Source organism: Capricornis sumatraensis, chromosome 7 (genome assembly GCF_032405125.1).
Source record: "Capricornis sumatraensis isolate serow.1 chromosome 7, serow.2, whole genome shotgun sequence".
NCBI classification, from domain to species: domain Eukaryota; kingdom Metazoa; phylum Chordata; class Mammalia; order Artiodactyla; family Bovidae; genus Capricornis; species Capricornis sumatraensis.
This window is the reverse complement of record NC_091075.1, coordinates 71,228,028-71,242,432: the sequence shown is the minus strand read 5'-3', so window position 1 is coordinate 71,242,432 and position 14,405 is coordinate 71,228,028. Positions and strand designations below refer to the sequence as shown.

The window sequence follows — 14,405 nt, the reverse complement described above, 5'->3', positions numbered from 1 at the left end:
AAGTTGGGTGGCCCCGAGAGAAGTAGGTGTTTCTAGAAGACGCGGAAAAGTTTGTTTTTCATTCTTTCCAGGTTCCACCGCTCCCTGGACCATCCCTAGTCCTTATTCAGTACCGAGACTTCCCCTTTGTACCTGCTGCTGTCACCCACTGCCTGAGCGCGCCTCGGCCCACGCTCCCGTCCCCTCCCGGCGCCCTCGACCCGGCAGGCCAAGGGCTCTCGGCACGCCCGTGTCCTGATCCCATTTACTTCGTGGGTCCCCGCTGGTGCCATCTAGCTGGAAACCCGGGGACAAACGAAAAGTTGGACGTAGTCACCCCTGCCCCTTGCCTCCTCCACTCGCCGGAACGTGAAAACGCGGGGCTGCTGCGGGCCGCGCGGCCAGAAAGAGCAAGTGAAGAGAGAAAGCGGCCCCGAGTCCCCAGCCCGCGCGCTGCGCCTTCCGGCGGCCGACACCCAGCGCGGGCTCGGTCTCGCTTCCCGGCGGCGCCGCGGGCCGGAGCTGGGCGGAGGAGGCCGCCGGCGCGGACGGGTCCGCCCGGGGGACCGGCTGCAGCTGCGCGAGCCGGGGCCTGGCCGCGCTTTCCAGCCGGTTCGGAGTGAAGCCGGACGCCGAGAGAGAAAAAAGAGAAAAGCCGAGCCGGGGCGGCCGGCGGAGGCGGGAGGAGCAGCCGCGGGGACCCGGGCCGGGTCGGGGCCGGAGCGCGGCGGGAGCGCTCGGGGCGTGCGGGTTGCACGCGGCGCTCGGGCCGCCCCTCCTCCCGGCGCCGCCGGCCGCGGCCCAGGCTCCCTCGCTCCGCCACTCCCCGCCCCTCCGCTCTCCCGCCCGCCTCCCGCCTTCCCCGCCCTCCCCGCCTCCTCTCCTCCCTCCCGGCCTCCCTTCTCCCAGCCAAACTGAAAGCCGGACCCCAGGCCGCCTCCCCGCCGCCGCCGCCGCCGCGCCCGGCCTCCCCGCGAGCGCTCCACCATGGCCGGTCCTGTTTTCCCCTTGTAAAGATGGCGGTGCGGGATCGCTGTAACCTTTAGACTAATGACTGTCCGAAACATCGCCTCCATCTGTAATATGGTGAGTGGTCGCCGCCGCCGCCGCCTCGAGGGTCGAGCCCCAGGCGTGGGGAGGCGAAGAATGGGAAACCCGAGCTGCACGCCCGCCGAGCGGCCGGTGGGGGTGGGGGCGGCGGGGGCCGTGCGGCGCCGCCAGAAGTTCCCGGCCCCCGGGCTGGGCGGGCCGGTCGCGGCCCGGAGAGCTGCCGGGGGAGGGGCCCGGAGCCCCCCGCCCCCTTCTCGGCCCCGAGACCCGGGAGCCCGCCCGCCCGCGCGTCCCCGCGCCGCTGCGCCTCCGCCCTCGGGTTGCGGTGAAGCGTCTTGGGGGGAGGAGGTAGGCCGAACCCGGACGTCCCGGGGGACCAGGTTGGAGGAGAAGCTGGGGTGGCGGGGGACGCCCACCATGTTCTTGCCGAAGATAAAGCCCTGCCGGACACCCTGACCGCCCTTATCTCATTTTTGAGTTCACTCTTTTAAACTGTATTTAAGATTCACTTTGCAGAGGCAGTCGGTGTGTCTGGAGAAATCTGAAATGTGATAGAGCTGTAAAAAAAAAGTGCAAAATTGTGGTCAGGGAAGTGAACTTCTACCTGGTTTGGGAAAGCACGGTCATTTGTTGTGGATGCCTCAGTTTCCCCATCTGTGAAAGGGGGACAAGGTCATAAGGCAGTGACATTTAAAGGTCCTGAGGATGCGGGCCGGCTGGGGGGCATGGAGGAGGTCTCCAGGGTTATCCTGCCTGTCACTGTAGACCCAAGTGTGGACCGGTGGGTGTGGACGCAGCAAGAGGACATTGCTGAGCTCTGGTGAGGACGGGGCCCACGACATCGTGATCACTTTAACTTGTATTTCTCCCATTGCTTTGCCTTCTGCAGGAACAACCTCCAGCCCTTGGGTCTCAAGGGTGCCTCCTGCTGGTACTTCCACTTGTCAGAGCCTTGGGGACCAAGGCTTGCCCCCTGGAGTGAGGCACTGCCTTCCTGTGCACGATGAGAGGGTGTGTGCTTTGCCTTGGCTGTCCAAGGACCAACCCCCCACCCCGCCCCCATCCTGTCTCCCCTTCCTCCAGCTGGATGGAACACATGCTCTTTTAATACCAGTTTGGGGAAACCTCTCTCAAGCTAGTAACACAGGCCGCTAAAGGGAATCTGAGGAGGCTTGATTGAAAAGCCTGGGAGTAAGGTGATCTGGCTGCCCTTCCCCCGTCACCCAGCTTTTCAAATCTTCTGTCCCGTATTCTCCTGCAAGATTAACACATGGGAAAGGAGCATTAAGGAGCCATGTGTTACTCAGGGATGGAATCAAGACCCACTGGCGCTGGCTTCAGTTTTCAGCGCTGTTGGACGTGGCTACTGCTGTGGTGGGCAGAGCAAAAGCTGGGCCTTCCCGGGGTGACAGCTGCAAAAATACTGGCGCAGGACCAGTTAGACGTGGTGGGTGGCTCCTGGCGGGTTTCCATTTCCTCTCTTCTCCACGCGGAGACAGGCCCCCTGCTCCCTTCTGTCGAGTGGCATTAATGTTGCTTGGTGCAGTGAAAAGGTGATGCCTCTCTTCCCGGTTTCTCTGTCTGCTAAGACCAGCTCCTGAGGGGAACTGTGAAACCAGAGCAACTCTAACACTCTCTTTCGTGCCTGCTGGGGTGGCTTTGGGCTTACAGGGCAGTGGAGCCGTCGGTGGTAGTGTTCCTGCCCTGCTTGTTTGTGGTGACACCTCTGTATTGAAGCAGGCTGGAAACTTGAGAGCTAGCGTGTGCCAAGATGAAGCCAGCCTCCAGCTTTTTTTCTTTTCTGCCCTCAGTGCAGCTGGGGCTTCTTGGCACACCTGAGCAGATGTCACAACCTGTTTCCAACAACACTCAGCTAGAGGCAAGCTGCAGGGCAGATGAGAGGAGTGGGCTGTGGAGAATTGACATCTCATGTGAAGTCCTTAAAAAGGCACCAAACTTAGGATCATCACCCAAGTGAGATGAGGAACCAATAATTCACAACTTGGGAGTTGTACATTCTGGTATAGACCCTGTGCCTAGAGTAAGGGACATGAAGAGTCTGGGCTCTAAAGTCAGACTTCCTGGGTTCAGGGTTTTGGTTCGAACATACACTAGCTTTTTGTCCCAGAACCAGTTGCTCTCCTACTTTCCTAATCTACAAGAAGGGGATGATAATGGTTCCTCCTCATGTGACTGTGGTATTAAAGGAGTTACTGAGCCTACTAGGTAGCAAGTACTTACTGAGTATCAGGTGTTGATGATCAGCTTCATCTTTCTCATTATTATGTCATCTTCAGTTGTTTAAAGGACAGTGTCTTCTTGGACCTGATGTAAGCAGCTGCTAAGATAAATGCTAAGATAAATGTTTGTTTATGCAAACCAAGCCCATACAGGGAGACTGGGGTGGGAGTCCTTAACCCCGCCCCCTTATAAAAGGCTGCTCTGGTGCCCTGGTCCCTCCCAGTGTTGCTTCCCACAGAGGAGGCTGGGTGATGAGACTGCTGTCTTTTCACTCGTTCAGACATACAGTTTCATTGGACCTCCCTTAAGATTCTTCACTCAATGATGAATTGTTTCCAGGTAGGTCTTCTGTGGGTCTCTCCTCACCACTTCTTTTCTCTCTGGGGGGGCTCTAACTGATCTTCCCAGTCCCAACTCCATTTGGTCCCAAATGGAGTTGTAGTAAGAAGAAGGGACAGTTGACAGTTGCGTCTTTTTTTTTTTTTTTTTAAAAGCAGGTCATCTGGCATATTTTAAACAGGCAGATGTGTGTCACAGAAACAGTGATAGAAGATTCATCCTTCTAGGTAAGGCTTGTGCAAACCAGGACCTAGTACTGAATCTGGATTTGTTTCATCCAGCAGACAAGAAAGGACCCAGCAGAGCAGGAAAAACCTTGTTGCAAATCCTTGTGTGATTGAGAAATAAACACCTTCTCTTTTCCCCACACTTCTTGTGCCAGTTTTAGATACAGGGGTCGTGGAAAATACTCCCATCCCTCTACTTGTCTTCTACCCCCGAGGTTTTATTGTCCATTGGCAGTTTAATGCGAGTTCCCGTTTGTCTTAATTTCACTTCGTGTGAATTCCTGCCATAGTGATTCTTGATCAGCTTGCTGAGGGCTTGTCACCTTAGCTACACAGCATGTCTGGTTCAGAGATAGTAAAGCTTGTTTGGCTGGTATGTTGTAATTTTTTAAATGTATTAGCTGCTACCAAGCATGAGGAAATGTCCCTTGTTGATAGACTTCTGATTTTGGCCAGGCTAATGGATTTAACTTTTGTTAAGTGAAAGGTTTTTTGGGGGTAGATTTTCTGTTTGAAAAGCCTGAGGAATTTTCTAAAGAGGAAGCATTTGTTAGTAGAAACCAAATGTGCCCTCTAGAAATGTGACTTGTACAGATGCAGATTGGCCTAAATCATCAAATCTTAATTTCATTTGTGAATAGTGCTGTAAAATATTCCGTGAAAGAAATGCCATGTGTCAAATAGATTACGTTTTGTGCCTGGAATTGAGGATCTCTGTGTTAGTGTTGGCACATATTATGTGCAGGTGTGTAATTGAGCGAGGTGAGTCGCTGTCCCCAAGGAGCTCAATGGTTTCTTACCTTGTGGGCATAACATTGGTAAAGATGAAACTATCTCAATACAGTGGGATAGCCACACGGATCAAGATTGAGCAAAATCTCAGAAGCAGGACAGTAAACTGGTGATCACAGCAGGATGTTTCTTTAATTTGCATTTGATTCAAGTTTGATTCTTTTATTTTCTATGATTGTAGTCAGAAGAGCTTAGAACTGAAATCTATGCTATTGGGTGTCTCTCCAGCTAAGCTTGAGTCTAATGGTGCCATTGAACAAATTATTGTGTTTCTTGGGACCGTAGTTTCTTTCTCAACTTGTAGAACTGATGTGTATATACATTTGGTTGTCAGAAACTTCCTTAGTGAGTAGTAGTTCTTAACTACTTTGTTTGAAACTATGTTGAATTTACCAGATATTACCATTTCAGCATCCATTGAACAACCCCAGGATGTTATTGGGCACCACTGTGAGTGCCAGATTTGAATTCTTTTAAATAGAAGTCACCTCGATGTAAAGGGAAAATAAAATTACTAGAAATTTGTAATAAAGCTGGAGGACATTTATAGAGATCATTTTATATTGGAAAGTCAGTTACTTATTTGAGGCAGGCATTTTTAGAATAGTTGAAAACATTAAAAAAATTAAAAATATGTAAAACTCAAAATTTGAGAGAAGAGATGACTGTGTTTCTTCCTCTGTTACTCCTTCCCATTGAAAGATAATTGGAGACTCTGAGTTAATAAATCAGCTAGGAGAGGTTAAGGTCATCTGTGAGCATCTACACTGATAATCGTCAGATTTAGAAATTGCAGCCTGAAGTGGGCTGGGTTAATGTTTAAAAAAACATTCTGTTCTTCTGGCCTCTTATGTCTAACATGAAGGAGTTTGTGTTGGGTCAGGACCTGACAATTAGGTCTACAGATTCTTCTCTGTTTTTCTTGGAATCATATGGGAAAACAAAACTGAAAGCCAGTATTTTGTTAGAATTAAGTCTTCTCTGGTGGCTCAGACGGTAAAGTGTCTGCCTATAATGCAGGAGACCCAGGTTCAATCCCTGGGTCGGGAAGCTCTCCTGGAGAAGGCAATGGCACCCCACTCCAGTATTCTTACCTGGAAAATCCCATGGATGGAGGAGCCTGGTACGCTATAGTCCATGGGGTCGCAAAGAGTCGGACACGACTGAGTGACTTCACTTTCACTAAAGATTGTGATACCCGCTTCTGGATATCAGGTTCGTGTTTTCCAGTTCACCCAAACAATAAAACCTAGTTATTTTTCAGTAATGTGGAATTTTGGCGTGTTTGGGTAGTAACTGAAAGTTTTTATTCTCTTGAGCAATTAAGAGAAAGCTCCCTAAATTTTTCTAAACAAGAAAGTTCACATGTCTTTTTTCACCCTGCACTGGGCCTAGTCTATCTAGTTAGTTTTAATGAATTGAAGTTTTGTGATGGTATTGAATTCTTTGGTATCATCAGAAAGGTATCTCTTGGTGGTTTTATCTCTGGCCTACCCACGGAGCCAGCCCAAAGCAAACCAACTGGAAGAGCTGTAAAAGTTAACTTTGAGTCTAGTTAACTTTTCTGGCCTAAATATTTTAATGCAGTTTCTTATAGTAAACCTTCATTTGTGGTGAAACCCAGTGCTCATTTAAGGGTTTGAAAGGCCTTGCTGATCTTTTCAAAGTAAAGGCCACCCAAAAATGAACCAGGAAAAAAGTGTCTTCAGGCAGATAAATTCTATGTCAACACTAAAGGCTGTTTGGAATGTTTCTGTTCTGGGATTGCGGCTTAGAATTTTGGGGGTGTCACAAGTCCTCTACATGGAATTTTACCACAATTCTGAGAATGATTTTTTGCCATGCATAGTTTGAAGAGGGAGAGGGGAACCCTATTGGTTGTTTCAGCTTTCCATTCATAGGTCCAAATTTCCTTCTTCCCAACAAGTTCTGATTCAGCTCTCAGAACCTGCAAATGCTTTCAGGTAGCTCAGACGTGGGACTGTCTTTCTAGGTGGTGATAAATTTCAGGCATGCAGAAAAATATGGAAACGCATAGAGTGACCACTCAGTGTCTACACCCTGTGAAGAAATAAAATAATTACAGATATGAGTAAGCATTTCCCCATCCCCCTCCTACCAGACAGTGACCGCTGTTCTGAATTTGGTGTTTATCATGTGTTTCTACACCTTTTCCTGAATATGTAGGTGTTCGTACACTAGATACTGTATTGCTTCCTCATGTTTTAAACATGCTTTTGTAATACTGAACAACTTCAAAGTTGCTTTTAAGTTATGATTTTGAGATTTATCAATGCAAGCATGCAATCTAGGTTTTTAACTACTGTACAGTATCCCATCACACAGATGTGTTACATTTATTCATTTTTTGGCTAGTTTTAGAATTTTGTCTGTGTGCCATGACCGCTGGGAACTTGTGTCCCTGTGCATCTGTTCAGTTTTTCCCTGTGTTGTACGTACCTAGAAGGGAAATCGTGGGTCAAAGGAAGCGGGCATCTTTGACTCGAATACGTGACCTGATTTCTCTTCAAAGCACTTGTACCAATTTACGTTCCAGCTGGCAGGTTTGGGAGTTTCAGTTGCTTCATGTGCTTGCAGACACTCAAAATTGTTAGACTTAAAGTTTTGCCAGTCTGATGGGCGTGAAATGATATCATTGTGGTTTAAAATGTGCAATTTCTAATTTCCTAATGAGGCTGAACATCTTTTCATGTGTGTTGTGCTGTTTTTTTAAATTTTTATTTTCAAAAATTGCTTATTGAAATATAGTTGATTTACAGTGTTGTGTTAGTTTCAGTTATACATATGTGTGTATACACACACACACACACACACACATTATTCTCTTTTATAGGGATTCCCAGATGGCTCAGTGGTAGTTTCCACTGCCGGTGCATGAGATGCAGGTTCAGTCTCTGGGTGGGGCAGATCTCCTGGAGGAGGAAATGGCAATCCACTTCATATTTTTGCCAGGAAAATTCCATAGACAGAGGAGGCCGGCAGGCTACAGTCCATGGGGTTACAAAGAGTCAGACAGGACTGAGCAACTGAGCACGCACTCGGCGTGCACACACACACACACACACACACATATTGTTTTCTAGATTATTTTCCATTATAGGTTATTATAAGATATTGAGTATAGTTCCCTGTGCTGTATGCAGTAGGTTCTTGTTGGTGATCTATTTTATATACAACAGTGTATATGTTAATCCCAGCCTCTTAATTTACCCTCCCCCCAACATGCACACACTCTGTGCTGTGGGTTGGTTTTTTTTTTTTTTTTTGCTGTATATGTGGGATCTTAGTTTCCTCACCAGGGAATGAACCCAGACCTCTGGTTGTGGAAGTGCCGAATCCTAACCCCTGGATCTCCAGCGAAGTCCCTGTACTGGATTGTTTTTAACCCAGGGGCTCCAGAGAGGTTTTCCAGGGCTTGAAAGTCAGGACTGTGGTATTGGTTTCGTTTGCACGTAGGGAAATAGAAAATGAAGGGGAACATGGAGGAGGCGGAAGGAAAAGTCAAGAAAGATGAGGATGGAATGGAAGATACTCAGACCAAGGAGATGTTAACAAGATGTGGAAAACTTGTAGCAAAAGGACTATAGAATGAAGAAGATGGTCCTAAGAGAGGAAATTTGGCATCTCTTACTCTGCTAACCATTTCTGTTTAATTGAGTCTGGCTCTGGGGTCGGGGCCAGCAGCAAGGCTGGACCTGTGGAGCTTTCCTGTTTACCCAGTTGCTTTTTGAAGTTCTTTTATTTAGAAAGGCAGTGTGAAGTTATGTTCTTCCTGAAATACGTTTCTTTGTCCTTCAGGGTTAGATACACTGTGTGGGAAACCAGTTTTCATCAGGATCTGCTTGCATATACTTGTGGAATTATGATCTCGAGCATTTAGAAAACATTCCCTGCACCTTAATTTTCAGAGTATGAAGCATGTCACCTTATGGTGACATAAAGACACATGTTTTTAAAAATTTGAGCAATAGTAACTTAAAAAAATATACTTGAGTGGTTCTTCGGTGTACAGTTGCACCCATGGGTGCATTCTTTTATTAAAAATTCAGCCTCTGGGTTTCTGCCCTCAGAGATTTTGATTAAGTAGGTCTAAGGCAGGAAACCTGGAATCTGCATTTTAATAAACACTCCCTCTCCTCCTTACTCCCTCTTCCTTGTGTTGCTGGTGAACTGAGGATCACAGTTTGAGAAATGTTGCTTTCCTTGGGTAATACTTACCTTTGCCTCCTGAAAATATATATATAGCTTGTAGAAACTATCTGCCACGTGAAAGTTTTTTTTTTAATCTATATGAAATTATTTAAGGAAGTAATTTAACTTCAAGAGCTATAGATCATTGCCATTCTATAGATGTATTTCCTGATATTAAACAGAGTTGTATTGCTTCATGTTCTTAGAACAGGGATTCCCAACCCTGACTATATATTACATCCCCTGTGAAGCATTTGAAAGAATTTTAAAGAAATTAAATCACAAAACATTAGCACCCAAAAATGTGTGAGGGGAAAAATGTAATTTAATGTAAATTAGATACCCAAATTCTAACCTTCAGATTTAGCAGACTTAAACTTTAGTTGTATTTGGTTAAGATCTTTTTTCAGATCTACTAAGTACCTTAGAAAAAACCGCTAACCACCGCTTTCTCTTTCCTCTCCCCTCCTCCTAGAACTAGCCATTTTCCTGAAGATGGTGTGTGTTTGCCATGCATGTCTTTATGCTTCATGTTTATGAATCCATATATGAGCGTGTATAAAATTATGTAGCCTTTTGGAACTATCTCTTTCCACTCAACAATTATATTTGAGAATATACCAACACGTACAGGAGACACAGGAGATGCGGGTTTGATCCCTGGGTTGGAAAAATCCACTGTGGTAGGAAATGGCAACCCACTCCAGTATTCTTGCCTGGAAAATTCCACAGACAGAGGAACCTGGAAGGCTGCAGTCCACGGGGCCTCAAAGAGTTGGACACCACTGAGCTTTCTATTTGTTTATTCATCCTGAGGGCTCTTTAACAGTATGCTTTATTTAACCATGGTTTACTTGTTCCTTCCCTTTTTTAGGGACAGTTGAATAGTTTCCCAGATTTCTGTCTGGAAGCATTGCTGCAGTGAGTGTTCCTGTTCCTGTCTTCTTTGCACACATGCTTCCATTTCTCCAGGATATAGTCCTGGAAGTAGAAACGCTGCTCTTAGGATACGCTTGCCCGCAGCTTTCCTAGATACTGTCAATTTATTCTCTAAGGTAGGTGCATGAATTGGAGCTTTTCTGATAAGCAGCATCTAGGGTTTCAGCCTCCGTTTTTGACTGTATAGAGATGTAGGTGGGTCTGGGATGGGATTTAGGCATCTGCTTTTTGTTAAGTGCCACCTTTGATTATGTGAGCACCCAAGGTTGAAAAACCACTGTGTTCGACTGGCAACCCATGAGGGCAGGAGCTGTGTTTTTGTTATTCACTGCAGATTTCCCAGCATTCAGCACAGTGTGGTAGGTGCACAAAAAATAAGTATTGGATAAATGAATGAAGAGATGCAGTATGGGAGAATGGAAGGATTGCCTTGCAGTAAAGCAGTGCTCCTCAGATTGTCTTGTCCCCAGAAATTACCTGGGGAGCTTGTTTAAAATGCAGATTCTGATCCAGTATGTCAGGAGCGGGCTGACATTTTGCCTTTCTGGGGCCCTCTCTCGTGACCAGATGATCTTGGTTTGGGGAGCACACTTAAGACCCTAGGAAGAAAATGAAAACAATTTTTTTTTCCATACAACTCCAAAGTGGAGCAGTTCGGGTTTGAAATCCTGCTTGGTGAATCTCAGAGCCTGTTTCCCCATCTCTTTACAACACAAAAAGACATGATGAAATACCCTCCTCACAGCTTTTTTTTTTTTTTTTTTAGAGAATCAAAGGATATCTCTCTTATGGAAGCATTTTGAACCATGATGCCCTCACACATATTACTTTTCATAATTCTTTTTTAGTGAATTGAACATTTTCTTTAGTTTGATCACAGCACAGAGCTGTTGGCATTGCAGGACCCAGTGTGATCCTTTAACTGTGCCCTGCCATCTACATTTAGTGGGCATTTGGGGAAAAATAGGATTGGACAAAGAGGTTGGGCAAGAGCAGAGGCAACATTCACTAGATGGTGCAGTTCTGACTGTGGCTGCTGGGGAAGTGGGGTTCCTTCTCACTGTTTCTGGGGTGACAAGGGCTAGAGAGAGGTCACAGGTCTCTCCCAGTTGGCTCTCCAGTTTGTTCGTCAGGTCAGATACTTAAAGTGAGAGAGGGCATGCTCAAAATAATTATCTCATATTAATTGATCTACTATACGTATAATCAGAACTGTTCAGGGTCAAACCTTGATAGAAGGTTTCAAGTTGCTTTGGTAACAGGGGTCTTGCCTCGTCCATCTGAGAGAGGCTGGGTGGTGTGGACAGTGAAGGGCAGATGGAAATGAAATAAATACAAATAAAGCGACATTCAGAACCCGTGTGTATTATGTGCTGGAGTATTCCTGAGATTGGATCCACTTCCTTAGACCCATGATTCCCAAATGTCATTTTGTTTTCCTTCATGGTTTTCATTATATCTGTGAACCACCTGAACTTATTTATTTAGCAGTTATCCTTAAATCTGTTCAGCTTCTTTTAATTCAGTCTCATTCTGTGCTAAGACATCTGTGAAGTAATGGGTTTGATGAGCTAGTTATATACTTTTTAAATACAATATCAAGTATAATTGCTAAAGTTAAAAAAAAATGTTCATATTCGTGCCACCTAAGATTATTTCTCCTTCTTTGGGCATTCATGGTCTGTGGTTTGGGAGACATTGGCTCAGAGAAGAAGTTCTTTATGATGGTTCGTATAACTGGCTCTTGGAGTAACACTGTTAAACTGGTTTGCAGGTTGTGGGCTGGTGAGCTTCCTCGGGAGACAGGTCAGTGTGTGGATGCGATCTGGTTGGTTGGGTGTGAGAGCTCGCCATGCTCCACCCTCTCATCCACGTGCTTCTCATCCACGGCATGTGGGTCATGAGAGCACCTCCCTCCCTGGGGCATTGTGGGGCGTAAGTGGCATCATTTATGTGCAGTGCAGCCCAGAACCTGGCCATTTTATTTTATTGCTGTTTTCTTCTGGTGCCCCCTCCTTCCCACTAGCAAAGGAGTCCACAGGATGTAGTGGAAAGAGCTCTGAACTTGGGATCCAAGGTCCCGAGTTCCAATCCTGATCCTGCCACTTTGTAGCTTTTGTGATGCTGGGCAGGTGAGTTAGGTCTCCTGGTCTGTAAGATGCTAAGAGCCATTCCTCCTGGTGAGTAGCGCTAAAGAAGGAGATGAGCAGACTTGTAAACTCACTGGGGCTTCCAGTCAGAGGCAGGCCTGGGGAGGGGATGTGCATGGAGCGGACAAAAGGAGGAAGAAGCTGTGATTTCCTACTGAGATGTTGGAAGACATGGGGCTGCTGGTGTGTGGCAATGCTTTTATAATCATCAGTCAGGATGCTGTGTTTTCCCTTTGCTAGTAACGAGCGCGCGTGATGCAGTCAACGATTTTCAGTCATCTGATAAGCCAACAAACATACCCTTTTGTGTTATCTGGTGTACAGTGAGACATTCTTAACAAAAACACGTGAAGTGGCTAAGCTCAGTTTCTTTTTTAAAAGTTTTGAAATAAAGTTTTTGAAAAGGAGTATGAGTTACTGGTAGAAAAAAATTTCAGATTGTACAAAAGGATATACAGTGTTGCAATTATATCCACCCTCCGATTCTTGTCTGTGGCATTCATCAGTATTTGCCATTTCTTCCTCTTATATTCAGTGATGTCTTCTTATGCATATACAAGCAAGTATGTTTTTGTTTCTCTCCTAGTTTTTAAAAACACAAATAGTGCTTGTAGCATATACGGAACAGTCTGGACCTGCCCTTTGCTTTTTGTATCTTGGACTTGGGTCTGTGCCACTATGTGAAGAGCATCCTCATTCTCTTTTTATGGCTGCAGAGTATTCAGTTGCCCAAACGTATTGAATTCACTTAACCAGCCCCCACTGATGGGCATGGAGGTAGTTTTCCATGCCTTTTTTTTTTTTTTTTTTTAACAAACAAGGCTGCAGGGAACAACTTTGTCCCTACATCATTTTGCGTATACGGGGGTGTATCTGTCAGCTGACTTCCTTGCAATGGGTCTGCATTTGTAACTTTGATGAGTTTTGCCAAATTGCCCTCCACTATCAATGGGTGCGACTGTTGCTGCCCCAGCCTTGCCAAAGTAGGGTGCGATCCAAAAGCCTTTTGATCTTTGCCAATAGGGGGAAAATGGTGTCTTAGTATATTTTTAGTTTGCATCTCTCATATTAAGAGTGAGCTTGAGCAGCTATTCACACATTTCAGAAAACAAGCTCAATTTCACTCAGCTGTTTTGCTGTTGGCAATTATTTTCAAAGTCTGTAGGGAAGGACCAAGTTTTATTTTTATTTTCAATCTGTCACAGACTGATACTTTTGTAAACTACAATAAAAAATTAATTGCAAAATGGAATAAAAGCCCCAAAGATACATAAAACACCAACTCTAGGGTTTTTTTTTTTTTTTTTTTGTCGTTGTTGTTGTTACTAAACTCAACAGATAGGAAATTACTCTGTGCATTCATTATACATGTTTTCAGTTTCTGAACTTTGCTCCTGGCAGAGGGTTAATAACACTTTGAGTAATACTGCTGGGAAGACCTCCTTGTTCCCTCTGCTTTCTCCCATTGCAACACTGTCTGGGAATGGGGGAGGAGTCCACAGAATTTTACATTTTATGTTTCATAATGAGTACATTACAGGGTGTTTCCAGTGTACTTGACGAAAATATCTCTGAGAGGGCAATGCTGATCTAAGGGCAGGGATTCCCTGCTGTCAGGTGTGGGTACTGGGTTTTAACGACCGTGAGCTTGTGCTAGAGAGAGTGAGGGAAGTACTTGAGGTCACCCTGTTAATTAAATTTGCAGAGTTAGCCTCTTTGACCAGGATTCCTGTGCCACCTGATGGTCAAGGAGGCAACTTGGTGCCTTTGCAGAACTTTGGATTTAGAATGAGGTTCTTCCACAATTCTGAAAGACGCATGTACCCCACTGTTCATTGCAGCAGTATTTACAACAGCCAGAACATGGAAGCAACCTAGATGTCCATCGACAGATGAATAAGTTGTACATATATACAGTGGAATATTACTCCGTAAAAAGGGATGAATTTGAGTTGGTCTTAGTCAGGTGGGTGAATCTAGAGCCTGTTTTACAGAGTTAAGTTAAGTCAGAAAGAGAAAAATGTAGATTTTATATTAATGCATATATAGGAATCTAGGAAAGCTACTGATGACCCTAATTGCAGGGCAGCGATAGAGATGCAGACAGGGAACAGGCTAGTGGGTACAGCTGGGGAAGGACAGGGTGGATGGACTGAGGGAGTGGCATGGAAACATACCCTTTACCGTATGTAAAACAGTGGGAATTTGCTGTATGTCTTGGGGACCTCGATCCATGCTCTGTGACAACCTAGAGGGGTGGGATGGGGGTGGAGGATGGGAAGGACGTCCAAGAAGGAGGGGACATAGGTATACCTATGGCTGATTCGTGTTGATGTATGGCAGAAACCAGTACAACATTGTAAAGCAGTTATCCTCCAATTAAAAATAAATAAATTTAAAATAATAATACAGCAAAAAAAAGAATGAGGTTCTTGCTTCTAATCACTGAATTCAGGGACTGGATAGATACTTTCTC

At 45.6% G+C, this 14,405-nt stretch overlaps 1 protein-coding gene across 1 annotated transcript in view; it reads left to right on the top strand.

Annotated features, from left to right (window-relative positions):
- Nucleotides 1-985: 985 nt before the first annotated feature.
- Nucleotides 986-14,405, top strand: part of USP46 (ubiquitin specific peptidase 46) — a 73,061-nt gene continuing 59,641 nt past the window's right edge. Inside the window, exon 1 of the mRNA XM_068975090.1 lies at nucleotides 986-1,065. Within this exon, the coding sequence (XP_068831191.1) occupies nucleotides 1,030-1,065 (36 nt within the window). The 5' untranslated portion in view covers nucleotides 986-1,029. The remainder of the gene's footprint in view (nucleotides 1,066-14,405) is intronic.